Source organism: Glossina fuscipes, unplaced genomic scaffold, assembly GCF_014805625.2.
Source record: "Glossina fuscipes isolate IAEA_lab_2018 unplaced genomic scaffold, Yale_Gfus_2 0, whole genome shotgun sequence".
Classification (NCBI taxonomy): Eukaryota; Metazoa; Arthropoda; class Insecta; order Diptera; family Glossinidae; genus Glossina; species Glossina fuscipes.
The window spans coordinates 2,333,735-2,361,405 of record NW_023998414.1 but is presented as its reverse complement, the minus strand read 5'-3'; the positions used below and the strand labels follow the sequence as shown (position 1 = coordinate 2,361,405).

At 33.1% G+C, this 27,671-nt stretch overlaps 4 protein-coding genes across 5 annotated transcripts; 2 read left to right on the top strand and 2 right to left on the bottom strand.

The window, feature by feature from the left end:
• The first annotated feature begins 467 nt into the window (after positions 1–467).
• Positions 468–2,311, top strand: LOC119638409 (39S ribosomal protein L38, mitochondrial). The gene is made up of 6 exons (XM_038035178.1): positions 468–734; positions 807–959; positions 1,019–1,164; positions 1,225–1,436; positions 1,492–1,790; positions 1,893–2,311. Exons 1-6 carry the CDS (start codon positions 590–592, stop codon positions 2,177–2,179), a joined length of 1,242 nt encoding a protein of 413 aa, XP_037891106.1. The 5' UTR covers positions 468–589; the 3' UTR covers positions 2,180–2,311.
• A 2,484-nt stretch (positions 2,312–4,795) lies between these two features.
• Positions 4,796–16,550, bottom strand: LOC119637801 (inositol polyphosphate-4-phosphatase type I A). 2 transcript variants are annotated; one of them, XM_038034124.1, is made up of 14 exons: positions 16,322–16,550; positions 10,154–10,356; positions 9,917–10,075; positions 9,587–9,859; positions 8,781–9,100; positions 8,471–8,710; positions 8,299–8,399; positions 8,072–8,241; positions 7,822–8,008; positions 7,426–7,726; positions 6,322–7,336; positions 5,843–6,251; positions 5,209–5,772; positions 4,796–5,136 (listed from the first exon to the last, which is right to left on the bottom strand). In XM_038034124.1, exons 2-14 carry the CDS (start codon positions 10,269–10,271, stop codon positions 5,004–5,006), a joined length of 3,990 nt encoding a protein of 1,329 aa, XP_037890052.1. In that variant the 5' UTR covers positions 10,272–10,356; positions 16,322–16,550; the 3' UTR covers positions 4,796–5,003. The 2 variants fall into 2 exon arrangements, with proteins under 2 accessions (XP_037890052.1, XP_037890060.1); XM_038034132.1 differs by lacking the exons at positions 9,917–10,075; positions 10,154–10,356; positions 16,322–16,550 and having other exon boundaries at positions 9,565–9,651.
• Positions 16,551–18,476: 1,926 nt separating this feature from the next.
• LOC119644045 lies at positions 18,477–23,954 on the top strand. Its single transcript, XM_038043576.1, has 6 exons — positions 18,477–18,529; positions 18,592–21,165; positions 21,774–22,294; positions 22,727–23,065; positions 23,135–23,704; positions 23,793–23,954. Exons 1-6 carry the CDS (start codon positions 18,514–18,516, stop codon positions 23,952–23,954), a joined length of 4,182 nt encoding a protein of 1,393 aa, XP_037899504.1. The 5' UTR covers positions 18,477–18,513.
• Positions 23,955–25,391: 1,437 nt separating this feature from the next.
• On the bottom strand, positions 25,392–26,720 carry LOC119641402 (apoptosis regulatory protein Siva-like). The gene is made up of 3 exons (XM_038040044.1): positions 26,172–26,720; positions 25,696–26,002; positions 25,392–25,585 (listed from the first exon to the last, which is right to left on the bottom strand). The coding sequence occupies exons 1-3, from the start codon at positions 26,293–26,295 to the stop codon at positions 25,531–25,533; spliced, it is 486 nt and encodes a 161-aa protein (XP_037895972.1). The 5' UTR covers positions 26,296–26,720; the 3' UTR covers positions 25,392–25,530.
• Positions 26,721–27,671: the final 951 nt, after the last annotated feature.

Sequence of the window (27,671 nt, the reverse complement as noted above, 5' to 3'; positions counted from 1 at the left end):
GAAAGCCGTTTGATTGAAAAAAATTATGGGAAAATAAGGAGCATATTTGACGTTCGTTTGTACAAACGTAATTAAATTACAAATTTAGTAAAATTTTTAACGAAATGAATTAAAGTGAAGTAGTAATGGCTTTTAAACAGAAGAAACCAAAAAAAAGGGGCGATTTTGATTATAAATAGATAACGTTTTCGCGTCGCAAGAAAAATCTTCGGAAATTTCATAGCAGTTAACATTCGCAATTAATATATCTTTAACGCGCAAGAGCTCATCAGTTTGTTTAGTTAGAAATGAATGATAGCAACGAATATGACAAAAAACACTTACGTGATTGCAACGAAAACGTTTATCAACTATCGTCTTGTACGCAAACAAAAGTTAGCTTTAAGATCCTTGATTACCCTACAAGTAGGTTTTCCATGCAGCTCAGTTCGTGATTGTGAACGAGTTCATTCATGTAATATTAATTGTGAATTGTGAATTATTTTAACAGCTGTTTTTGCATTAGTCGACTTAAAATCTTGAGGTTAGGCTTAGATTAGATTTGCACTGTTTTCAAGTTTGAATAAATTAAAAAATTAAATTCGGTTAAATGGCATTTAGTAGCTACATAATTAAATCGCAATTACAGCGTAGTATAAATGGAATAACTCCGCTATTGTCAATTATACGTAACGGTCATACCATAAGGGGAAAAAGGCCTGGAGTGGCCAGAACGTTAGAGCAACGTCTACGAGGTATAATAATAATATGTGTAGCAGTTAACGGGGAAGATTTTGGTCTGTAACCAAACCTTATTATTGATGTAGAAGAGAATCCACAGGATGCGGAACTAACAGCTCGTGTTGATATTGGGTTCCCAAAATTGAGAGCTCCAAAGTCGCACCGCCAGGAAAGAATGCAGCATCTAAAGGTGCAAAGGAAAAGCGTGGAATTGGAAAAAAAGGCACGCAATCACACACGTAAGGATGTTTTTTTCTCGATTTAATTAACCAATAAATTCTTTTCCGACCGGTTTCAGTGTTAATAAATTTGGATGATGTTTCCAAAGAATATGTGCAACTTAATCGTGCTTACGATGTACGCATTATAGCCGATCATTATGGCGTTTACAAAGATCTCTTTGATTTGGCTTATTTTATACCACGTGTTAATTTGGACATACAAGTGCGCTTATTAAGAATAACTTGAAATAGTATCAAGTATTTAGATTTATTCGTATTTTAGTATCAACTTGACAATGGCATTAACATTCCCGTCTATAACGGTAATGTTATTAAACCTTTGGAAGCCCGCAAAATGCCTTCAGTTCAGTTTGACGGGAAAACGGATCCGATTACGGGAAAACCTACCAGTAGTGAGAATTTATGGTGTCTTCTGGCTACAAATCCAGACAGTTATCCCGCTGCTCAAAACAAAGAAATTGTTCATTGGTTCATGTAAGCATATTGCCTGCATTTCGTAGATGCATATAATGTTCTTTCATTACTTTAGAGCTAATATACCTAACGGCGAGGTATCTAAAGGTGAAGTATTGATTGATTATTTACAACCTTTTCCTCCTAAAGGCATCGGCTTTCAACGCTTTGTATTTGTTTTGTATAAGCAGAAGAAAAAAATTGATTTCAATAGTTTTAAAATGGACAAAATGTCTAATAATCACTTAGAGAAACGCACGTTTAAAACTTTAGACTTCTATCGTCAATATCAAGATGAAATAACACCAGCTGGATTAGCTTTCTACCAAACCGATTACGATAATTCTCTAACGAAGTTTTATCATGAAGTTTTAAGTAAGTTCGAAGTTTGCATTTGCTGTCAACAAAAGACAGACGGATTACAAAAACCTCTTTTTTTTTTTTTTTTTTTGTTTTTTTATTTTATTTTGTGTACAGATATGAAAGAACCTATTTATGAATATGATTTTCCTGATATATATATGGCAGATCAAAAACAATTTCCTTTAAAGCGACCCTTTAACACATATATGGATCGTTATCGTGATATTAAGCAAGTGAACAAAGAGTTTTTGGAACGTAAGTTGGCCAAAACACATCCATTTGACGGTCCCGAGCCACCGTTACGTTATCCCAATGCTCAGCCGCTACGTAATATACCGTCGTGGTTGCGTACAGAGATTAGAAAGGAACGTTTAAAAATTGGTCGCATTAATGATTATTAAAAAGGAGAAATCGTATATATTTTGCTTGTAAAATTCAACGAAAGAGAGAAGGAACTAAAGTGTACTTCTTTTTTCTTTTTTTTTTTTAAATAAAGTAGATATCTCTTTTTAAGCTAATCTTATTATTTGAATTATTCGCATCGATGTCTGTATATAGTAGATTTTCCAATAATCCTATAATACATTAATTTTCTGCAATGTTTTGTACCTGTTTTCCGAATAGTTTAATATTTGCAGTAACGCTAATCGATATATTGCCAATTAAGACTTTCATACACATTACACACAAATACCGAACTTATGAATACAATGTTTAAATATTTTTCCAAATTCATAGTTTGCATAAAATGCTCCACTGCTCTTCGTGGAGGAATTTATGGAGCATTTGTTTGCTTTTTATCATGGCAGTGCTATTCGCAATTATTTTCGAACCACTATTTACAAATCACGCAATTAGGTCCAAAGCGCTACTACCAAACTGACATGTTAGTAATTCATTTGACTTTACAACGAGCTAAGAAACCAGGAGACTTCTAAGATTGAGTCTAAACTAAAAAATAATGTAGTGTAAGTATAATGTAGAGAGGCAATGAGGGAACAGAAACAAAAAGATGACAATGGATCAGTTTCGTTAGAACAATCAATTCGTATCTCTATGATTGCCTACCAGATACCTTTCTCAATTTTTGTGCAATGATCGTTTAACACAAGGGAAAAACGCCAATTTTCACAGGAATGGACACTTGACACTCGATCAGTATGTAATTTGAGTGTATATAACAGAGAGAGAGAGAGAGAGAGAGAGATTGCCTTTAGGACCCGAATAACAATTGGGCATGATAATGATTGCAAACGAGACTCGGGACTAAAATTAGGTTAGAAAAAGATTTTGCAAGAATGGTCAAAATTTCATAGTTTTTAAAGGTGTCAAAACTATTAAAAGTCTACAAGGGAACTTTCACAATTCCGATATATATATGAAAATATTTTAAATTTTGATAATAAGCGTTAGATATTTTTACGCACATGTCTAGAATAACTTTGACGATAGTCATAACTAAATTGACGCCTCATCGTTCGTGTAGATTATATGATTGCTCAGGTATTCAGTAGAATTTGTATCTAAAAAAAAGAAGAAAAAAAAAAAACGTGTAAATAATTTACATATTTTTTCCAATTTTTTTTTTTTTTTTTGTCTAAATGTATTTTTAGTTTCCTCGTGCATATCCTAATGCGAATTTTTGCACTGTCGGATTTTACGATAATGCAGATTTCCTTCTTATGCTTGGAAGCACAATTTGAAACGATTTCAGATTATAATTCTTATAATAATGATTATCCCTTGGCGCATGCCTGCTTTTCATATTTTAAGGTTACTTGATTTACACCATCTTCCTCACTTACTTCTTAATTAGAAATTCGAAATTTTTTAAATTAAATTATATAATATAAAATGTAGTCGATACAGATTCTAGCGAGCATAAAACATTAAGAAGAATAAAAGTGCAGCAAATTCGTCGTTCTCTTTGTAAGACGCGATAATACGCATGAGAAAGCATACAACTTCGAACATCTGAAGATTTTATATTGTTATGATTTTGAGTCAAGACATTTATTTATTTAAATCTTTCTGCTTCTCCCGCTTAACTTTCTGGTCTAGATGCCATGCTTTTCTTTTGTTACATTATGTTATGTATGTAACACCCAAAAGAAAGCTTCAGAGACTTTATAAAGTATATATATTCTTTATCAGCATAATATCCTGAGTCGATTTAGCCATGTCTGTCCGTTTGCGTGGTGTGTGTTGTTGTCACTTTCCTAGACGCGAAAATGAAGATATCAACTTTAAATTTGATAGAATTATTTAAAGTTTCTGCACGCAGCTTGGTATGAAAACGGGTCAAATTGGCCGGAGCAGGAGCGCTCAGGTGAAGCGTAAACTAAACGCAACTTGGTTTTTTTAAACAAAAATTTTTCGATTTTCATGCGTTATTCGAAAATTATGCAAGTTAGAAAACTGCACCTTTCCACCTTTACTTCAAGAAACACTCTACTCTCTTAGGACCAAAAATGGAATCAATCGGCTGTGTCCACAAATTACAAGTTACAAGTGAGTGACAGTTATCGCGATTAATTTTTTCTTGAGTATCAAATAAAAGGACTTGAAGTGTAGAATGCCGAAAAGCATAGTGGTGGGTATGCGAGATCTGATCCCCGCTGAATATAACTTTTTTTACTTGTTTTTTTTTTTTTTCTGTATGAATTTTCAGCACAAATGTTCTCTTGATGGAGAATTTTTTTTTTTTAATTTAAATACACAATTATATTTTAAAAGTATATTTAGCATATTTTGTGGTTGAAAACAATTTTTCTTCCGTTCTACGATTTTATTTGTGGATTTTATTGAATTTCGTGTTTTCTTTTCTTTTGTTTCTTTATAAAATTACATTAACAAATTTCATCATTAATTGGTTTAATAATTTATAAAAATATTTGGCACAGTTACTGGTTTCATTGGAAAATTAATTTTTTTTTTTTAAAATAAAAAAAAAAAAAAAAAAAAAAAAAATTGGAACAACAACAGATTAATAAAAATGTTTTTAACAAAATAAATTTTTTTAAAAAATTATAATTTGAAATAATATACATCTATGCATGTGCTCGTACTATTTTTTTGTTTTTTTAACTCCAACAGATATTTTTAAGAATACTATCGAACGTTCGCTTTAATTGAAATGTAATTTAAGTAACAAGTTTTTTTTTTTTTTTTAATCAAATGCGTGTGAGATATCTCAGCACGTTAAGTATATTTAATGTTGATTAATTAAGTTTCTGCTTTGCCATAAGCACCCACTGGTGGACGATACATGACCGGCAAAGAAACAACCTGAGGTAAATTGAAAGCATATTTGCGTTTGTCAATATTTTTAAAGACATTGTCCATACGTGTCCCCTCGCTTTATGCAAAACCGATAAATAAAAATTAATATTTAATAATTGATTTTGTTTTTAAACTAAATTGTACGCACCTTCTCATTGTCGCCAAGACATATGGTACATTTTTGGCGGGTAATTGAAATTCCTGAATTAAAACACGACATTGCTCCAGAGTTACTGCCATTCCGGTACGATCTTTGGCACTTTTACATAACGTAAAACGTAGACCGGACATTAAACGACATGCGTCTTCGGCTAAATGCAGAATTTTAACATTTTTCGATACATTCGCTTTAAGTTGCTCCTCCAGAAGATTTAAAACATTTAACAAAGTCTGGGAGGCAGGTAAATGCGATTCATGTTTGCTGGGCGTCTCGGGTACCGTTAATGTTAATTTACGATAACGTGAATAATACTGCTTCAAACGTATATAATTATCCCAGTTTGAGCGATGCTGGTCACGTGTTTGTCCCAACGTTTCAGCCAAGGTTGCTTTCTCATTGATGCCGATATTAAAGAAGACAGGTGTAAATTTAAAATTGAGCATTTGCTTGGTAGGCAATAGCATATAGACATGCTCAGGTACGGGTAATTGGATATGAAGAGATTGTCGTGAACCTGTTATACGCGGCAACGGAATTGCATTTTGATCGTTGCTAAAAATATTAATTAATTGTGAATGCAAATAATTGTTGTAAAGCATATTTCATATGTGTTGATCATTACCTCGCGAGATTGCTGCGCACCAATGTAAAATTGACTGCCAGCAGATCTTCGATAGCTATGCACATGTCACCCCACATGTCTGTTTCACTTCCATACAATGATAGTAGGCCTTCAAAATAGGCTAATGGTCCTAAATCGGAAAGCATACGTATAAAGTTCTCTGTAATTTCAGTGCCCCACAATTTAGCCATTAAACCGCTTATCAAAGCGGTTAACGATTGTGAGAAGCAAACATCCCGGCGATACATAATTTCCAAATTGTGACTGATACGTCGCATATCTTGTTGCAGTCGTTGTACGGAATGCATAAGACGTGCTGTCTTCAATAAGCCGTCCATAGCATGCCTTAGTTTACGCATAGAAGGTCGCAATTCGGACGTCCAATCGGTAGTGCGAGATAAATCGAGACCTTCAAAATAAAAAATATTTTTAATATCAAGCGAAAAAAAAAAAAAAAAAAAAAAACATTTCAAATTTACCATCTGTAAATTTATTGCCTTTCTCGGTACTTAAACGCTGATTATCTGTTCCCCTTATTGTCTGCGTTAGATCTAAATTTAATGTATTACCGCTACCATTATCATTCCCGGAGTGAATTTCCTCAACATTATCATTGATTTCTTTAAGAGGATTATTATCACATTCATGCTTTGCTAATTGATTTCGGTTAACTACAACATCGGGTGGTGTGATGGTTTGATTATTGAATCCGATACGCTTCATCGAGGTTTTAGGATGACGTAAACGTATAGCTGGACTGCCACATCGACCGCACAAAAATTTTATCTTACTAACCAGGCACATTACACTAGCCTCGATATTAAGTTGTGTTAAATCCAAAGGTTCAGGTTCTTCTGTGGGCCGATAATAGTTAGCTGATGGGGAAGTGCTCATCATTTTTGTGTCTAGAAAATGCACATTATAGGACGACAGTATTGAACAATTTGCTGTTTCGTAATTCACGTAATTCGTTATAGATGATTTATTAAAAGTGTATAGTGGTTTTGATAAACTTGAGGAATTCGTTGATTTGAAAATATCTTTTGTGGATCCATCCAAATCTATAATGTTTATACCGGCACTTCCGGTACTCGATTCAATGTCATTTAAGTTTTCAAACTCAAATCCGTCTTCATCGAGATCCTGATTTGAACTTAAATTCACGGGTAACGATTGAAAAGGATTTTCTCCGGTTTTTTTTTTATCATTGCATACTTTCCGTTTAGCCTGACGTTGTAATTGCTCATTATAGGTGCGCACCGTGTGCTGGAGACTATGTATGACATCAATATCGAATGTTAACGAAGGCGAAAGCTTTAAGTTAGTGAGACTATTAGAGCGCGTCAGTTTTTGGCTGTAGTTAGAGGTAGGTGTTTTGGCTCGAGGCCATAAATCAGGTGGCGCCATTATCGGTGTAGAAAAGTCTTCTAATTCCGGTGACTTCAATTCTAAATCGTTAAGTTGTTGTGTAATTTTGCGAAAAGGTGACATAGGCTTAAGGAATTAGAAATTATATATATTTATATATATATATATATATATACAAAAAAAAATGTGAAAAGTTTATAATTATTACTTATTACCATCAATACATTGTCGGGCTCTTCTAGAATACGATGCTGTTCTATGAAGGCGAATGCCTCTTCAACCAAATTTGGTTCCCAGATATTTAAAAGTGTCTTTGTCTTACTAATCATCTCATTGCATAACGGCATCATGCCTTTCGCGTTTTTCATTTTCGCTAAGGCTAACAATTGAGACATAATTTCGACAATATCCTTACGTAGCTGTTTAATGGCTTGCACAGCATCATTGGCTGCCTGTACTTTGCAATTTGTGCTGGCTTCAAATTTCGAGGGTGATTCTTTAGTTTCCTGTAAAAGTCTTACAACAACAAAAAATTATTATATACTCAACTAGTATAGCTTAATATATTTTTTCTTTCATTTTTTCATTTTTTTTTTTTTTTTTTTTTTTACTTTATAAGTCCGCCAGATTTTTTCGATTTTGCTGCGTGCCTTGTAAATGCCCCCACCGTAATTATATCTAAGACACCGGTTTTATTGAGTGTATCGTTCTGACACCACATTCGTTGTAAATGTAAATTAACGGGTATAAATTCCAACGATTCATCGGTCTTTACTGAAGATCTTTTGAAATAAGTAACTAATATCTTTTGAGGTTATGTTTTGGCCAAAATAAATTAAAATCAAATTACTTTCTGTTTACCTTCGTCTTTGATAATTTGTTGTATATTTTGCTTAGCTTGTGAGTAATCTTTAAGTAACTTTAAATGTTTGTCTAACAAATCCATTTGACGTCGCCTCCATTCTCCTCCCAATTCGCCCATGCCCGAAATTTCTTGCAATAATTCCTTTTCACGTAAAATCCAAATAGTCCTAATAAAAATATTTAATCAATTAAAAGTTAATTTTTCAATTCAATAAACAACTTACAGCAGCTGTTGCGGTATAGTGAAACACAATTTCGATTCAAACATGGTCTCGTGTACACTTATATCGCCGCCCATACTTGAATGTAAACGGTATGTGTGAATCTGAATTGTAGAAAAAAGATTGGAAAGGTTGGTAAAATGTTTTGCGAAAAAATTTCATGTTTATGTAGCACCTTAGGATTACCAAAAACTTTCTGTATATTACCCTGAAAGGGAACGAAAAGCTTAACTCCCAGTTTTGAAGGAAGTGACTGCGATCGACGATGACCTTTAATTTGCTGCTCAAACACTTGGGTCGTAGATCGCGGCGGCGGTTGCATTTGCTTATCAGTATCTGGAGCCCAAGAAGCAATTGTTATGAAGCCGCAATCGCCTTGCGTCGATCGTAAAGGTATACGAAAACATGTAGCATCCTGAAATAATAAAATCCGAATATCATAGTCTTCATAGTCTTCATAGTCTTCGAAACTTGTTTTATCCTACTTGTATTACACCTAAAGCAATCTCGGCATAACCAATAGGTATCGAAGTCAATGACATCTTCTCCCTAACATCATATACAGTAAAACGTAATGGAGTATCCTGATTAAATCCGTCACTCTGCCGAAAACATACGGTACATAGAAACTGAGGTTGAATTGAATTCTCAACAATTTCAGTGCGAGCGTAATCACGCCATAATATGTCGTTATCAGACATCCAAACAGCGCACACGACGCGTGGATTCGGCATGCGACCGTTATCTGCGCATGGTAGATTATCACAAGATAAAGCGGATTCGCAAATCGGTATTTCAGATAGATCTGAAGGAAAGAAAAGATAAAATATGGAACACGTAACTTGAAGAAGTTAATAAACACACAAAACAATTATGAAATTCCAATTGTACATTGAGAATGACCGGTTACCTGTTTTAATAAAAATTTTTAGAAGAAAAGTTAGTAATTTTTTTTTTTTTTTTTTTTTTAACATAATTGAATTAATATTTTTATTTTTATTCAAGCAAAAAATTTTTCAAAAAAAAAAAAATAAATAATAATAATAATAATAAACCTCTTAAAAACAAACAAAAAATTATTTAACTAATTAATTCATTATATAGTTCATGTGGCACTTAGTTATTTACAGTTAAAGTAAAGAAAAATTTTAATAATTTTACAAAAATTTTTCCTTGCTTTATAAGAATTCATATTTTTGCATAAAACTTAAAGAAAATTAAAGGAAAATGCTTATCCACCATTTAAAAATAACCATAAATTGGAATTACAATTAAAATTGTATCAGATCACCTTCTTCTTCTTTCGCGGATGCCTTATTGACAATAGATCCGGTGGAACAGTTTATATCCAAAAGACCTGCCAACGCGGTGGCATCACTTGCTGTATTATATAATGGTAGACCACGTTCAATACGATTTCCCATGGCTGCGGAAATTTGATTTTCTAAATAACTAATTTGAAGGCTTAGATAAGCATATGACGCTAATTGTATACTTTTAACCCAATCTAGGCGATCTTGACTGGTGCGTGTCGAAATGCGCTGAGGTAAACTGCTTTCAAATTCTATAAAAAATATTCTTAAAATTTAATAAATGTGAGTTAGTTAAGAAATATGCTTACCAAGTATAAAAGCGAAACCATCAAATTCACGTTCTTCGTTTCTTATTAAAGGTCGACAACTTTCCAAAACTATTACTCCGGCCGGTTGCGATAGCGGATCGTGATCCTTTAGATAGAATAATAAATTACCACGCAATTTACAATAACGCGGATAATTCACTATTAAAAAAATAAATAATAAATAGCCATATATGAATGATTCAAATTAATATTCTAAAATTTCATTTCATTTCGTACCATCGGCTTTACGAAAGAATCCTTCGTGTCTTTCCGTGATAATTAAAAGTCCTTCTCTTTCAAATTTAATAGAGGAATTTGAGGCCAAGGCAGCTAATTCGGCCTTATTGAAGCGCATATTTTTTTGTACCCCAGTCTATGTTCTTCTCACTCCCTTCGTCCGCCCTTCTATCAACGTATGATTACACAATTTTAAAATTTACCTTTTAAAAAACACATATAATATATATGAATTAAGTTTATTATCATTTTCTGTTTTATTTTAATTGAAATATTTATCCTAAACCTCACGCCAAATATTACATATTACATATATATAATTAATAATTAATTGTGTCACAAATATGCTTGAAGGACTTGAATTGAAATCAATCTCGCATCGATATCCTTAGTTGCATTCGGCATGTTTAAGTCATGGTAATCGATCGGAAAAGAAATTTATATTTTCACTTTGAAAAAATTTTTGATAAGAGACAAGATCTCTAAGTCGCTCTATCAGAGCCCGCAACTCTATTCATAGAATTCAATATTTGCATACAAGCAATTGAAATACAAGCGCTAAACGTTAGATTTATTTGCTATACAAGCTTCCCCCTCACACCACCGTATTCTTTAACTGTGTTCAAAAAGTAATGGGAATTTCTATTTTAGAAATAAGCTTGCCTTTCAAACACCTAGAGAGAGAGAGAGAGAGAGAGAGAGAGAGACAGCTCTCAGAAGCCCCCATACAGTATAAATACTCATATCAGTATCAATTTTATAAAATAATTTCGACGTATTCTTCTGTCCGTCTCTGTAATGTCTATGGCGAAACGTTCCCCTGGTTCCCCCGAGTTATGAAGTTGTTGACTTCCAACTTCTTGCACGTAGTCTTACGTAGAAAATCAGTCACGATCGCAACTTAAACTTAAAACATCAATGTTTACCAAGAGAAAATAGTTTCCCAACAATGCGAAATTTGTCGAAAAATTCGGCCCCATATAAAATATTATGCAATATCGAAACTTCAAAGCAAACTGGAAAGCACCAGAGACCCCGCAAAGTATATATATTCTTGATCTGGATCGAAGTCTAGATCGATCTAAGCATGCCCATCCGTGTAATATCTGTTGGACATTACAACATTCCTCTGGCCGCAAAAACTAAACTATCGACTTCAAATTTGGCGAAAACATTGCAAGTTTTTGGATACAGATTAACACTGAAACTGAGACGCTGAGAACACCTTTGCGTTTCAAAAGAAATAAAAAATTTGCTTTTTTTCTCATTATAGCAAATAAATCTACAAAAATTTGAACGCATGCTCTACGGGTGATGCTGTAGCACCTGAACGAAAACGGAAAAAAATTGACCACACATATCCAATATTATAGTAGGCTAATATTTAATTTTTAAGATACCTTTAAAACATGCAGAAGCAAGCATCAAGGACCTCATAAAGTATATAAATTCGTGACCTAATTTTAAATTCGAAATACACCTGAGCACCTCCGTCGATTCGTCTGCTCAACTGTCTACTATCTGTGGCAAGCAGTATCCCTTTCGCAAAACTGAAAATATCGCCCGCTTTTCAAAGGACAGACCCGTAACGCCCACGCGCCTATACGACAAAAACTGAGAGCCTTGAACCTTTTTTTCCCGTGTTGTTCCTTCTTACTCATCAAGTACATGATGATATATGTTTTCATTTCTAATCTTAAAATAGATAGAACCAACCGCTTCCGCACAATGCGACAGATTATGAAAGCTTAGCGTTTTCTCTTTAGTCTTTTTTAGAATAACAGTGGTAGCTAAAAAAGACTCGGTCGTCGACGGAATATAATTTGCTTACTTCTTAGTTTACAAATTGAATCTCTTTTTCTGATATATAGCCTTCTTAGCAGCCAGAAAAGCTGAAAGTCGATCGAAATCGTATATATAGCGCTTATGGGCTAGCGCGATCTACACCAGTTAATTTCCGAATTGTAGTGAGAGAGAGTTAAGATTGGAAGTTACATTAAATGCGACATTGGCAAGTTGCGCATATTAAGCGTAGTCGTTTAGGTGGACTTGAAAAAGTCCGATATTGAGATTAGGTGATAGAGACAACATTTAGGTTTCTACAAACAATTCTGAATAGATTAAACAACAGATCATAATTATATTTACATTGACTAAGCTTAACCAAGATAAAGTGCCTAGAGAAGCGGTTAGGGACATTAAAGTTTATCTGATCATGTAATGTGGGTGAATCGATAATACCATGTATTAACTTAATTAAGAAGGAAACACCAAGGATAAATGTATGTTTCTCAAATGAAAGTGAGGCGAAGAAAAAAAAGGAGGCAAAGAGACAAACGCGTCCCAACTCAAATTCCTAAGGGCGAACAGCAAGTATTGCTTTTCAACTGATTCAGGAGACCATACAACAGAGGCGTACTCTCAAGTATTAGTCTAACTAAGCATATGCATATGTATAGCCTTCTTGCGATATACGAAACTTTAAGCCCTTTGCACCACCTCTAAATGAAGCCTAAAGTCGACCTAGCTTTACTTAAAGAGAATGAAATGTGCAAATTAAAACGTAATCTTTGGTCGAATAGATTCCCTAAATCGATGAACGAATCTACGTTTTCCAACCTGTGTGAATCGAGGTTATAACCAGTTTGAATGCCTTCCTTCTTGAACAAGAATGCCTTCGTGCATTTTTTTGGATTTAATTTCATCAAATTTAACGAGCACCGTGTAACTAAATTATGTCAGTCAATTTGAAGCTAATATGCTTGCGATTCCACGGAGAAGAACGAAAAGAAGTTAACATCGTGAGCGTGCATTAAAATATGGCTGAACGTAACGACCGAGGGGAGGTCATTAATGTATTGATTAAATAAAATGGCGGCGTTCAGCAGGTACGCTAGATGCCACAGGAAATTCATCCGAGGTGATAAAGTTAAAGAGTACCCTGAACGATCTGTTATGAAGATAAGAGCTTCTCTGTTTCACTAAGTACAAAGAAAAGCCAGAGATCTGGTATTTCAAGATCAATAAGTTATACTTAACTAACTTAAATGTTTTACTAATATCAGTATATACGAAATCCGTGCGAGGGCTACTAGAAAAAGCCTTGAAAACATGCCAAGTGAACTCTAAGTGATTCGTAACAGTTGATTTTCCTTTCAGAAAACCATATTGGAATGGAGAAATATAAGATTTGAACTAAAATCTAAATACCGAGTAACAATTCGCTCAGACAATTTAGCTAAGACAATAAACTTGGCAATGCCTTTATAGTTCCCAACGTAATATCTGTTTCCACAATTGTGAACCGGAATAAGGAGATTGCTTTTCCAACACAGGGAAAACACCTGATTTCAAGGATTCATTGAAAATTTTTGAGATAACCCCACATAGCTCGTCAGGGCATGATTTGACTCTACATGAACGAGGAATATCTCCAAAATCGAGTCGCACAGCAATATTTAATTACCAAGTTAGGAATATATATCCTATGGGTATAATATCATGGGAACATCGTGGGCATATATCATAACTGCATTTTCGATATTGAACTGATTTGAAGAAATCTGCTACCGAAGCCCAACAAACACTTGTAGAAACTAATGGTGACAATTGTCAGTTTTAGTTTCAACAGTTCAAGAGTGATGATTTTCATGTCAACGATAAAGAACAGCCTAGAGAACCAAAAAAGTCCGACAATGAATTGCAAGATTTACTGGACGAAAATGCAGCACAAATTCTCAAAGAACATACAAACAGCTTAGCAGTCGCTGAATCAACTTTTTCTAAACGTTTACATCCGATGAGAAAGATCCAAAAAAAGCGATAGCAGCATCGCGGTTCCATTACTTGCCAAGCAAAAAAGGAAGAGAGCTTCTTTAGCGTATTTTGACTGATGATGTCAAGTGGATACAGCGACAATCCGAAGCGCAAATATCATGGATTAATTCAGAACAGCCATTCATACCAAAATTTAGCTGTGCATGTAATGGGATCAGGAAGGCTGCTAAAACCGGATGAAATTTTTATTGCAGATGACCATTGATGTCATTTGAGCAAATTCAAAGATGAATTATTTCAAAATAGACCAGAAGTAGCGCGCATCCTCTTACATGATCAGACTCGGCCATGCGTTACAAGAGCGGTAAAGCATTCACTGTTGCGCCTCGGATGGTAAGTGAGTGGGAAGTTCTCATCGAAAATCGTCTGCAATGACAAAACTCATTTTTATTCGATCAGATGCCAATAGATACATTTTATATGTAAATATTTGGAAGTCTAGCTGTATGGTAGCCATCTGTCCATAATTCAGAATTATATTTCGAACTCGAAACGTCGTCGATGGTTAAAACTTTTATGTGTTAGCCTATAAATGAAGGCGCGATACGAAATTTTATATATAAAGACTAGCCAATGGTCCACCTTATATAAATGTGATAGGCCTTCCCTTCAGTATTATCAAGCTATAGGTATTTATATAATATGTGCAACGATAGGAAAACATCCTAAAAAAGAGTGAGGAAAGCGTATACATAATTATTTTAAAAAAATTTCCTAAAAATCAGTAGACACTTAAGGGATCCTGCGGCGCGCAGCGTAACTGGTCCAAATTTGAATTAACAAAAAAAAAAAAATAATTAAAAAAAAAACATTTAATTGATCTACGTGTCTATAGTTAGTAAAACACGTAGTATTTTTCAAAAACTTTTCGACGCCCACAATTGTTCTTTTATGTCATGCTTGACAATATTTAACCCATTTTTAAAAAACTTAAAATTCAAAATACATTTTATTTATTGTTGCTTTTTAAAATATTTTGAGATGAAAGAAATCGTATTTAATCACACATATATAATAAAAATAACGTCATTTATTAGGTAAACATAAAAATCTTCTCACATAACTACCAAATATGATAACATCTTAGTTAATGCTAGCGCTGATCACAATGAATGAATTTGCATAGCGCATCATGCGCTCAAATATCACAATAGGGCTTAATTCGCGTTCACATGTCGTTGATCATGTCGTTGATCAAGGACCTTGTATTTTATTGCTAGAATAAATATCGTTTAAATTATTTTTAATCCCTTGAAAAGAGATGGCAACATTGAATATGCGCAACAACAAATATATATTTTTATTTACATTTTCGACAAATACGAGCAAGCCGTTGGACCAAAGATAGAATATATGTGATCTGATTTAAATTAATGAAAACAATATTTTGAAATTGCCCCTAACGAAAAAATATCGGGCTTATGCTAATTATCGGAAGATCGATTAATCGGTTTAGTTGATTTTTAATTTAATCCAAAAAGAGAAGAATTTTTAAACAACATTTATTTTCTTAAAGAACCCTTTCAGATGGAAAGCGTAATTCCAAAAAATAGACTCGTTCATCTAACATAAGGTCTGTTATGGCCATTTACAATACATGCTTCGGTGAAAAATTAAAGTTTACTTATTACAGTAATTACAGGAACTTACTACACTAAATTCCTGGAATTTCGAAGCGTAAAGGAAAATTAATCTATACTATTCGGTAAAAATTTAGGTTAAGCTATAACATTCTTTTGCTCAAATAAAAAATAAACGGAACCCATATATATATAAAAATGGATGATGGGTGAAAAATTAACGAAACTAGCTTATAAATATGCGGCTGTGAACGTATATTGATTAAATAAATAGCACCACTTCAAAACCATCCGCTATAAAAATACCCTAGAATATAACTGGTATCAAAAGTTCATGAAATTAAATATGCGTTTATGTTCAGCAGATTAATCAATGGTAATTAATTTTCAAGAAGATAAAGATGAATTAACTATATGTTAGCTTTGATGCATTGTTTTCAAAAATATAATTTTAAAACAATATTGCTTGCATGCAAGCGAAAAAGTTTCCTGCGTTTTTTATATGTAGGTAACCATATAACATATCCAGAGAACAATCAAAGACGAGCGGGCTGGAAGGCAGGAGAACTGCCTGCCTGTTTGATTTTTATTTGCATGTAAGAACTTTTATCGCTCGGCGTATTTAGCCGAGCACAGGTAATTGGATTTCCGCTTTTAATATGTGCAGAGATTATGCAAACAATAAAGAAAAAAATAAAAAGATATAACATTAAAGTTAATGTTCATATGTCTTTTTGCTTTATGTCTTTACCTATCCATTTATAGCATTGAACATTCATCATTCATCATTTGCAGAAACAATTAATTGCTAGATTTAATGCAGCTTTTGCCTAATTTTAAGTGTAGAATTGTTTTTTTAGGTAGATTTGTCAAACATTTTTATTTGAGGTAAAAACTCTTTTCAATATTTTATAAATCTTTAGCAAATTTTCACCTACAGCGCACCAATGAATATCTAAAATATAAATCAAACACAAAAAACTCTACGCCTTCGTATCGAATATACCGAATTCCACTGACGACTGAAAATTTTTCGCTTTCATTCCTTTCATAAGAAATTTATTCTTTACGCTACTTCCTTTTTTTGTCATTTTTCATTTACGCAAGTGTCAACGCTGCAAAACATCGTATACGATTTCACATAAGTGTTGTCAGTGTTTCAACTTACAAGAATATGGTTATTTCAAAAGTGTATAAACCAAGGAAGAAAAAACAAACTATGTTTTTAGGTGACTTTGTCGAAAAAAAACGTTTGTTTTTTTATTAATTTATTTATTAATCAATGTGAATAAGTTGCTGAGTGTGTATCTGAAGGATGAGACTAACCCCTTCCAGCTTAAACGCTTATTCAAGGGAAGACTTATATATAACCTTGGAAACGCAGCGCACATAATTTGTGCATTCTATACAACATTCTTACGGAAAGAGGGATTAATGTTGAAATACACTCAGAATCAACTGATGCTGATCACCGGCAATCCCACCGGTGAATGGAAATATTTCAAAATATTCAGTTTAAAAAACTTAAAAATAACAAAAATACATTTTCAATGCAAACGAGCCTTGCATGTCGTTCAATTTTTCCAATAATTTACAGGCTGAAAATGAAATTAGCTTTAATTAAGATGAATACTTTTCTGTATATTCATTCCATTCCTGCGCACTTCTAATAGGTTCAGTCAGACCGTTCAAATTTGCTGCATAGTCCTCGCATACCTTTTTGACTTGTTGAACTCATTGTTACTTTTTTTACTTCGTGGGTGTTTTTCAATAAACGCCAAATAATAATTCAATTGCTCCTGAGCGGGTCTTTGGTAATCTCTTTTATGATGTACACAAAAAAAAAAAAAAATAATGTATTAATTGTTATATTAAAATTATAAAATGATTATAAAATTTACTTCGAATTTTTTTTTTATTTTGAAAAAATTTTTTTATACGCAAACACGTATATCTTCCATTTTTGACCCTTTAATATCTGATTTTTATAAAGTATTATTATTATTTTAATTTTAGACTAATGAATTGAATTCTTAGACTAAAAACAAGGCATTGAGCACTAGCAACGCAGGCTATCGGCTCTAATTTAAATAAATGGATATTAGATAATAAGCTTAGTAGTATTAATAAAGTAAAATATTGAATTGATATTCTGTTCTGAAGCTGATTGTAGAATGTTCAAAGGGTTAATCGTTCCAAATGCAATACTTCTAGCCAAGGAAAAGTTGAGGCAGTCGCAGAGAATGTGCTTTATAGTAAGAGTTTGTCCACAACAGCAGATTGGGGGAGAAGACTTCTTCAGGATCCATTGGTGAGTTGCAATTGTATGACCAAGGCGAATTCTCGAAAATGTTTGGATCTTGGTTTTCTCAACATTTGTTGGATATAGAGGTGGAGTTAATTGAGGGTTAATGCAAGAGTAGTGTTTTTTTATACGCAAACACGTATATCTTCCATTTTTGACCCTTTAATATCTGATTGTTATAAAGTAATAACCCCGTTTTAGCGTAAAATTGTTATTGGAAAGTTTTGCTGTCAATATTGTTTCATCATACGAAATTTGTAACAATGGGACAAAAACTAAGGCAAGCAAACACAAGCATAAATTTTATGATAGTTGAACTATAACAACGCGATTAATATAGAAATTTTCAAAATGCAAATAAAATGTTAAACTTTATTAAAAAAGACAAAATTAATAACTTAACTGTCTACTCTTTTTTAAAATTAGAACCGATAGCGCTTCTCTAAGTGTAATCTAAGAATTTCTCTCTTTTTTCGGTATGAATACAGTTAATACTTTTTAAATACCACTCAGGGTCTAACTAAATGTAAATAATTGGCAACGTCGAATGCACGTGCGTTTGTTTACAATTTTCTTGTTTTCCATCAAAATTATAAAGGAATTTTCTCACAAATTTTTCAATATTTTCGACCTTTGCAATGTCGATAGAACATGGTAAACTGAAATCTTAGGAAATTGTATTCATTTTTTATTATTTACCTTATATTTGTACGTAGAATTTACACGATGGCTTCGAAGAAACGACAAAAGTTTTGTGGAGAATCTTCGGTTTGCTATAAAGGCCTGGCAATCGGTGGAGTTTTCTTTAAATACTAAATATGAAATTATAATTGAATGGATATCGGAGCAGGACTTACTACAAGACGGTGATGTAGTTGTCGAAGACTTTGTAGAATTGCTAACTTTAAAAGTTCACCCAGGTATTGTAGGTCAGCAAATTAAGAGACAATTTGTTGAATGGTTATTAAACTTGGCGAAAAGACATTGTAATGTTCCTGGTGTAGCGGTCACACGTAAATGGCCAGAAATATTAAAATTATTAATAGAATTTGAGTTGCTACAAGACTTGTATCGTGTGGATTACGAATTGAATGCTCGCACCTATGCAGCAGTTTTCCAATGCTACGAAGAATATCTTATTCCGATGCGAAATGGTACTCCGTTTTTATTTAATCATGAGTCGGAATTTTTAATGTCAGTATTTAACACTTTAAAGGATTACATCAAACTTTGTGCAGACATTAGCAAGTACGAGAAGTGTTTCACAAAATTCACCATTGAACCCTTCGTGCGTGTACTGTTAGAATTACGTCAAAATTCATTAGATTTATTCGAACAATTAGTAGAAGTTGAACGATTGTTAACTAAGGAATTATCGGGATTTGACGCAGCGCTAAGAGTAGTAAAAATGCCATTATATGTTCGGCTCATGGTCTTAGAAAGCTCTTTAGTCAATAGGAAGTGCATGCCAGAATTTGTGCAAGAATTAATCAATAGGGGATTTAACGATTTCTTTAGTTTGTTAAAGTCATCCCAAGACCCCGGCTTGGTGTTAAATGTTGCAGCGTATACTTTGGAAATATTCAACCGCCACGATATTAATTTGAATATGAAAATGAATGATAATAATAAGACTATACTTGAATATTTGGGTTTTGAATTATACAACGGAATAAAACAATATACCGATACCCATACACTAGAGGTGTTGTTGTTGTTGCGAGCAGCGCTGCGCTTAAATCCACTTTTATTAGAGCAAAAGGTGTTTGAATTAACAGCCTGCATAATGTTAGCTCCCAAATCGAACGATCATGAAGAGAAGCATTCTTTCGAGGAATATTTGGTTCTCTTAATGGACATGTTTAGGCGCTTAAGTAGAGCTGAAAAATTTGTTGCAAATTTGTTAAAGGCAATTAAAGAACGGGTTGCCTTTGTTGAATTCGATTCCGGAAAAGTGATCAAAGCAAAGTCGCCAGAACGTATGCCTTCACCAGCTAAGAAGAAAAAAAAACTGTTTTACACTGATGATAAAGAGATTCAAATATGTTTGCGTATGATGTTTGACGATGTCTTTAAACCCCTTGATAAAAGTAAGTGCGAATCAGTCACAACGATAATTCCAACTGGTCACACTTTTGCAAAATTGCAAAATTTCTGGCCAAGTCGATCGGCGGGTGCAGCATTTTCAAAGCTTATAACAAGTTTAATGTCAAAACCATCACTTGTTATATGGAAAACATTATTGTTTTCTTTAAAAGATATATTAAAAATGTCCGCAACTAATTTGGATTTGGATGAAAAAACTTTGTTTCTATTTGATTTTCACGCAGCGCTTTTAAGTCAATACTTTGCTGGCTGCAAATTGATGGAACAGTACGAAACTCATTTGGACGCCATATCATCGCAGCGCCAATTTTCTTTCGAAATTTTAGAATTATTTGGAAAATTTTTACTAGAACGTGAACATCAAATTCGATTAATGAGTTCTTTTTTGGAATTGTGTTATAGTACGGCTTGTTTTGAATTAACATTGCTTTACTACAAAGCGGATAGTTGTCTCGATGAATCACTCAACTTTTCCAAATACGTTGAAGAAATGCATTCGTATCTCAGCCCTCAGGAATGGGTACTTGTCGAGCAAAGGGTTGTCAATTTTGGGAAACCCAATTGCAAATTTCTACTGCAACGATTACAATTACAGCGCGTTCAAGCAAAAATGCTATTGTTATCTCAAGCAACCAATTTACAATATTCCGTTTTCCCAACTCTCTCAACCGATCCTGTGTTGGTTAATTTAATGCTTCAGTCTCCCCATGCCGAATGGATGATAGCCCAATTGGAAATCAAAGAAAAAGAATTAATTGCCAAACATATTTTAACTAATCTTGATCTGTTGCCAATAGCTTCTCAGGATCTACAATTATTGGAATTAGTTACATTAGCCATTTTTGAAAATTTAAGCCAAGCTATTGCGTCGAAACGTTCAATTTTAAAATCTCTTACTTCTTATTTTGAGAAGATACGGGAATGCACTGAAATAGGCGCCTGTGAAGAGCTCATTAAGAATTTAATTGAAATTGTAATTGCTCGCTCCGAAGAAGACTATAAAGTGAAATCTGTGAATAGAACTAAAATACAAAATGCTCTACAATTATTAGGTCAATTACCGATCGGTCAGTTAAGGCGGCAACGTAAAACTATTGCGTTCATCGTAGAGTTGGCATTATATCGTGACATAAAAACGGCTCAAGAAGGTGATCTCGCTGCACAAACCTTAGAAATTATAAAAGGTACATAAAAATAATCAACAAATTTATTTATTACTATTATACCCATCATGAAGGCATGACAGTTATTTTGCACCTATTGGGTGTTTGCAAAAATTTTACATTCAATGACATACTTCGACGACGTAAGTTCATAATTAATAAGAAATTTTTTATGTTTATATATTTATCTACGGTGACTGATGTCCAATAATCGTAACAAAACGATCTAACAATTTTCTAATTCTCTCTATAACAACACTTTACAATGCTTTCCAATGTATTTAAGTTAATGTATGGCTTAAAAGCTATCATTGTGAGATCTAATGCAAACGTGTATCAGACTAGAATTCATACTATTATGTCAAGTGATCCCAAGCGATCTATCGATTCAGTCGCGATCAAGAAAAATTGCATTGCTCATATAGAACATAATTTAAGAAATGCTAAGCGTTCGTAAGAAAAAATCTGATCTATTCATTTGATTTTTTTAGGCCGAAGGACTGCCATTAGATTACTGAATAGTATACCTATCCAGCATTATTTGATTTAAGGAATTTTACATTACCTCAAATCAAGATTGTACTTTGGTTATTCGTCTTAACACATTTAATTTATCCTCTCTTTTTTAGATTTACTACATTTTGGTCAGCGATTGTTCATATTCAAATACTTTACTACGGAATCGTTGCTTAAAGTTTTACCTGCTGATAATTGTTGGGAGTTATATGAATATTTCTTTAGCACCATTAAAGACGAAGAAAAAGGCACTGAGCAATTTCTGGAAGGTTTAGCCACAATACTATTCAACTCCCAGTGTTCTAACATGTTAACAGCCGCAGAAAGGCGTCTTCTGATGATAAGCATTGAGACGTTAAACTCCGTTAGCGGTGTAAGCGCAAAGCGTCTCAGAAAACATTTAAACACATTTCTGGAAATTTTTATTGCTTATGTGAAAAACTATTTTTCATCTGAGCATAACGATCGCACGACAAAAAGTGACAAAAAATTCGTCCAAAATACCTTGTCCGGCTTTATTTACTATGCGAATTCAATATTAGCGAAGCAAAGTAACGCTGCAGACGATAATATAAATATACTAGAAATCGATGAAGATTTTAGACGTGTTGTTAAAACATATATTGGTCATTCGGTAAGTAAAGAATGAAATAGTAAGGGCTTAGCGGAGTAGGTAGGTATAATCAACTTATTTCATTTTTATTGCTCAGCTGTTGATAGCTCAATTTTCGGCAAGGAATCCTAAATTACTTTTTTCAAAATAATATCGCTATTGATACCGTCTCCTATTAGCCGTGATCGACCAAAGGTCGCTCGCGATAATGATCGTTGGTAGTGTTATTCTGAACACAGAGCTTTTTTAGTTTACAATCATATTAACATACGGCATAAAAAATCTGAAATCTTATTGCATACAACTTATGGACAGTAATACCCTATATCAGTGTATATATATATATATATATATATATATATATGTAAGCATGAAAGCAATAAATAGAATTAAAAAATGATTTTTAATCCATTGAAGAGAGATAACATATTTTTTTAAATTATCTCATTTTAGATAGACTACAGTGATATTCACGCCTTGAACTTGACGCATATCGCCTTAAACTATCGTGAACAACTGCATTTCGATCAAGATGAGATCGAATTTATTTTGTCTAATTATTGGCGGCAATTAAATAAAGCCATAGATAAAGGCGGGCTAGACGTACAAAAATTAGAACAAAATAAGACTGTCGAGCTGGCAGTAAAAATGATTACTAGCAATAAAACCAATGAAGATTTTTTGCTTATATTAAAAACCATTAATAATGAATTGAAAGATGAAAACATTGTCAGCATTTTAAGCCTGTTAAGACTTTTAGCGAAATGCCCTTTTAGTACTGTAAAGGGAGCGGTAAGCATTTGTTCTTTTGTGTAACTAAAAATGTATATATATAAATTTAATTTATAATTTCTCATTTAGATATTCAATGAGAATTACAAACAGATAATTTTTAACATTAATTTACGACTGATATCAAAGGAGGGTCAACGGATATGTAATTCATATCATAGCTGGTTGCTCGGTCTTTTAAAATGTCATCAGGCAATTATTGAAAATAAAATGGTGCCCATGTCAGCGGACAGTATTGACGCTATTATGACGTTCCTAGTGGATCTTAATATAAAATCATTTTCATTAAATGACACTAACCTACAGGAATTTTATTCAATTCATTTGGCTATGATTGCGGTTTGCTTTAGTCTTGTTAAACATCGACATCTATTCTTAATTGATCGCGTTCCTCAATACATGCATATATTTAAAGATCTAATTCAAGCAATTTTGTGGCATCAAAGTGATCGTCGAAAAAATGTTGGTTTGTCTAATGATGAACTTGATGCTTTAACTGAATCGTCTCTTAAACTTGAGTCTCTAATGCATTTAATAGCCCAACAGAGTATAGCTTTTAAACGTGTGGCTCCTTTCGTTTTAAGCTTCATTATTAACTTAATCGTAAGCAATAAGAGATCCACAACGTTGTATAATAAGGTAAGCTAAAGAATTTTGATATATATATATATATATATATATATATATAAATATGTTTCATAAGCTAATGTTGTTTTAATTGATTCAGATTAAGACACACATTGAAAATATTTGCTACGAGTTAATCGCTATTTGTGATCATCGAGTAGGTCGGTTTATATTACGTTGCTCAAATGAAGCTGGCCGTCAATTATACGAATTATTACTCAAAGACTATCAAAAGTATCATAAATTTAAGGGAAAAGTGTAATAATATTTATATTTTCGTGTAAAAACATCTTACGAAATAAATGTTCAAAAATTAAATTAAAAGTACACTCAGGTTTCTCAATCGGTTCGTTCCAAGATATATTATTGATAAAATTGTGGTTTTTGTGTTTGTCCCTGGCACTGTTGTTGCAAGTGCCGCTGGTGGTTTCATTTCTTAATTATACTGCTTCGATACTATATTCTTTTTTCTCTCAACCATGAATTTCCGTTTCTTTGCATACTGAGCTGATCTTTTCGCGCAAAATTTGTACTGAAAAGACCTTTAACTTTCCGAATAATGAATGATTCAATTTATTATAAGCTATGGATGTCGCCCCAACTGTATGCCGAACAGATGTTTAATAACTCTTCGAACAATTTATTGGGTTTTGTAGTAGACGGGATCCATAATAGCTATATATCTTGATAAGATGTGTAGCTTTCTAAACAATCAAATTCTTTGTTGTGGTTCGTTTCCAATCTTAAAAGATGTTAATGGCAACACCGTTCGAGTGGTCTATGTTACGGCGATGATGCAGAAACTGCCTACCGAAAGCAAAGATGCTGACTATGACGTTAGTAAATGTTAGGATCACCCACATCGTGAGCGGCAATATAGAAACTTTCGGCTGTTGTTTTTGCTGCTTTGCCGCTGTAGTTCTTGTATTTGTGGTTTTGCTTGCCTAGGCTGGTCTGATTGACAGCCGTGAAAATAGTTGCCACAGGCGTGTCATACTTTCTCGTGGCCGCAGCATGTGAATATGTTCTTCCTATTCGCGTTCATGTATTTGTAACTTTGATTGTTCTTGAAATTGATAGTCTTGTTGGCTGTTGCGGCATTTGTAGTATTGCCTCAGTAGTGTTTGATGTTGTAATTACGAGTCTTTAGCGGTTTTTTCGGTTAATATTTTCATAATTGCCTGTTCCGTTGCTTTGACTTTTCTTTATACCTGAAGTTCTGTAGCTGGTGCGTTGGATACTGATTTTTTGGTTGCAGGTTCCGTTATGGGATTTGTTGCTTCTGGGGACTTTGAGGATTTTTGAAATCGTTTTTCTTTGCTTCCGTTATTCTTGTTGCTATCAATTTATTATTTTTTAGACCTTATTGTGTATATCATGGACTAATGTGGATGAATGCAATACCGGCTTAACCCATTACTTGTTCGTCAAACTTATTCGATTGCATATATGGAGACCAAATTGTGCTCAATTATCGTTCAAGATTAAGAGTTGCTACGCATTCAAAGGACTTTGGTCTTATCTTCATACATTCAAATAACATTTCTTACTTAACTAAATAGTTAGCTAAAAATCTCCGAGAAGACACTGTGCTTGATAGATAATTTCACTTCTACGTCTGCAAACTTTCTTCAAATATATAAATTCCTAGATTATTTCTGCGTAAACGGTGGGAAAAATAAGAGTATTCTCCATTTTTGATTAACAAACGTCCAAGTCATTTATGTAAATATAAGTTTTATTTAGAATTAGAATTTGTAAAGGTATGCATTTAAATATATCATTCAAGTTTTTAACAGCATTACACAACCATTCGAAAATAAGAATTTATGTACACATTAGGCAAATAGAGAACATTTCTCGCAAATAGGACGATCGGAGGTGCCACAACCACTACAAAACAAATTTGTAATGATAAAAAATGAACAAGTTTTCAAATTAAGAATATAATAATATAACAATACTTGATTCAATTTATGAATTGACGCATGGGTTACACTTACAAAATTTCTACACATAAATTGCATAAAAATATTCCGCAGTCATTGCAAGAATAACCGCAACCTTCGCATAAAGCTTTATGACAATTGCAGCATTCGCTTTGTACATAGGTTTCGCGATCACAACATTTGGCTTTACGTTTCACCCAAAGGAACTCGTCAGATAAATCTTCAATGCCTCTTACCATTTCAATGACACCATTACCAGATAAATTAACTAATTTCCACGGTTGAGCCTTCTTTGAATTTTCTGATGTTCGATTACTATTAAATGAGCGTGCCGCCTGAAACAGCAGTTTTGTGGTCCTGTCTACACAATTAAATAAAATTCAATAAAGTGCATTAATTATTAAACCATTTCAGAGCAAAAAAAAAAAAAAAAATACTCATAAACGAAACGATTGCTTGATTGCAGGGAATAAAAAAACCGAAAATAAAAATATGGTCATATAAAAAACAATTTACTTTCCAGCACCTACCATGAATTTGTTTCATTTTGTTATCATCATGCGAGTTCATAATTTTGTCATTAATGTACATTTTTGCTTGGAGTCCGTAAAGAGCATCTTCGGATCTGTTTCTCTTCAAGCTTATCTTTTCCATTGAAATGTCTTCATAAAATCAACAATGTAACAATAATTAATAAATCAACAAGCTGCGATATAGTTTATGGATAACAATAAAACCCCTTAATATACCGCAAACTATTTAAACAAAAATATTTTTAATTTGTTTGTAAACAATAGCGTTGACTTTCTTGCTCAGTGACGATATTGCAACGATCTGCGATAGCATTTCAACACAGCTATCGATCATCGAAAATCATAAAATGACTTTTCTGATATTTTATATAGCTTGCGTCCAAAAAATTTCAAACTTCCTTCGGCCGAAATTTGAAAATCTAATGTTAAATCGTTCTGAACAAAACTTAACCTGAAAGTTAGCTAAATTTAACAGTAAATGTTGATACTTAAACTTCGCTTTAATATTTTCTCCAGTTAGCTGCTAACTCACAGATTAAGTAAGAAAAAACAGCTGATAAAAGCAATTATATGATTAATAAAATAAGAAAACTATTCACAATAAATAAATAAATCGAAACTTCAATCACAATAGTCTAATGACATACAATTAGTGGAAAGTAAATAATTCAATTTCTGGTTAAGGGTTCAGTTGAAAAATAGTCTTTTTAATAACTTTCAATTAAAATCCGATATGCGGGCTTCAAGTCCCGTTAGGTTTCATAACAGCTCAAAATTGTTTTTGTATGCAAAGTAAACAAACGCAATTTAGAGCAGCCATACGAGGGACCTCATAAAATTATTGAAAAGCATAACACATATTTCAAAGTAAATGCAGATAACATCATTAAAACATTTCCAATCGATCGGCAGAAATTAGCAAAGACAGAAAACACAAAAACTGCAGATACTGCGCACGAAAAACACATTACTTTTAATTTATTCGGTAAATTCTTCAAGAACTATGGTATACAAATAGACTTATAACGTATTTGTAATAGAAAATAGTTGGAATTACCTGCAATTCCTGCCAATCATATTATTATTCATATTTTATTTTATAGTTTCTCTCTATTTATAGTGAACTAAACAAGGCAATTTTTAGTCAGTTTATGGTCCCAAAAACCGCTTAACTTAAATCAAATCCAAACAACATCCAAACCAGCGATCATATCAGAGAAAAAAACGAGGAGTATAGGGCAATCGAATTCATTCATTTGGTTGTACACTTCGACCACAATTGAAATTTTGCCAAAATACATTTACTGTATTATAAATAAAAACTGGGCGAATGTCTTAAAATAGACAAAAGGTTTACTGAAGCAACTTTCATTCCACTGCAGACATCCTCGTAAAATTTGACACAAACATTAATCATGAAGATCTCAAACTGAAAGATAATGGTCCCATGTACTTAATTAACTGGTAATTAATAGAAAAGTTTTTCATTGAACTCGT

What these genes read in the sequence shown, in the direction of transcription:
- LOC119638409 (XM_038035178.1), top strand. Translation starts at nt 590, where the DNA reads ATGGCATTTAGTAGCTACATAATTAAATCGCAATTACAGCGTAGTATA. An exon ending in GTTAGAGCAACGTCTACGAG is followed by an intron (nt 735 to 806) that starts GTATAATAATAA and finishes TTATTGATGTAG; the next exon opens with AAGAGAATCCACAGGATGCG. An exon ending in GTTTTATCATGAAGTTTTAA is followed by an intron (nt 1,791 to 1,892) that starts GTAAGTTCGAAG and finishes TTTTGTGTACAG; the next exon opens with ATATGAAAGAACCTATTTAT.
- LOC119637801 (XM_038034124.1), bottom strand. Translation starts at nt 10,271, where the DNA reads ATGCGCTTCAATAAGGCCGAATTAGCTGCCTTGGCCTCAAATTCCTCT. An exon ending in TTGCTTTAGGTGTAATACAA is followed by an intron (nt 8,711 to 8,780) that starts GTAGGATAAAAC and finishes TTATTATTTCAG; the next exon opens with GATGCTACATGTTTTCGTAT. An exon ending in ACAAATTATCAAAGACGAAG is followed by an intron (nt 8,009 to 8,071) that starts GTAAACAGAAAG and finishes AAAAGATATTAG; the next exon opens with TTACTTATTTCAAAAGATCT.
- LOC119644045 (XM_038043576.1), top strand. An exon ending in AACCTTAGAAATTATAAAAG is followed by an intron (nt 21,166 to 21,773) that starts GTACATAAAAAT and finishes TCTCTTTTTTAG; the next exon opens with ATTTACTACATTTTGGTCAG. An exon ending in AAACATATATTGGTCATTCG is followed by an intron (nt 22,295 to 22,726) that starts GTAAGTAAAGAA and finishes ATCTCATTTTAG; the next exon opens with ATAGACTACAGTGATATTCA.
- LOC119641402 (XM_038040044.1), bottom strand. Translation starts at nt 26,295, where the DNA reads ATGGAAAAGATAAGCTTGAAGAGAAACAGATCCGAAGATGCTCTTTAC. An exon ending in CAAAATGAAACAAATTCATG is followed by an intron (nt 26,003 to 26,171) that starts GTAGGTGCTGGA and finishes TTAATTGTGTAG; the next exon opens with ACAGGACCACAAAACTGCTG. An exon ending in AATTTATGTGTAGAAATTTT is followed by an intron (nt 25,586 to 25,695) that starts GTAAGTGTAACC and finishes TTTGTTTTGTAG; the next exon opens with TGGTTGTGGCACCTCCGATC.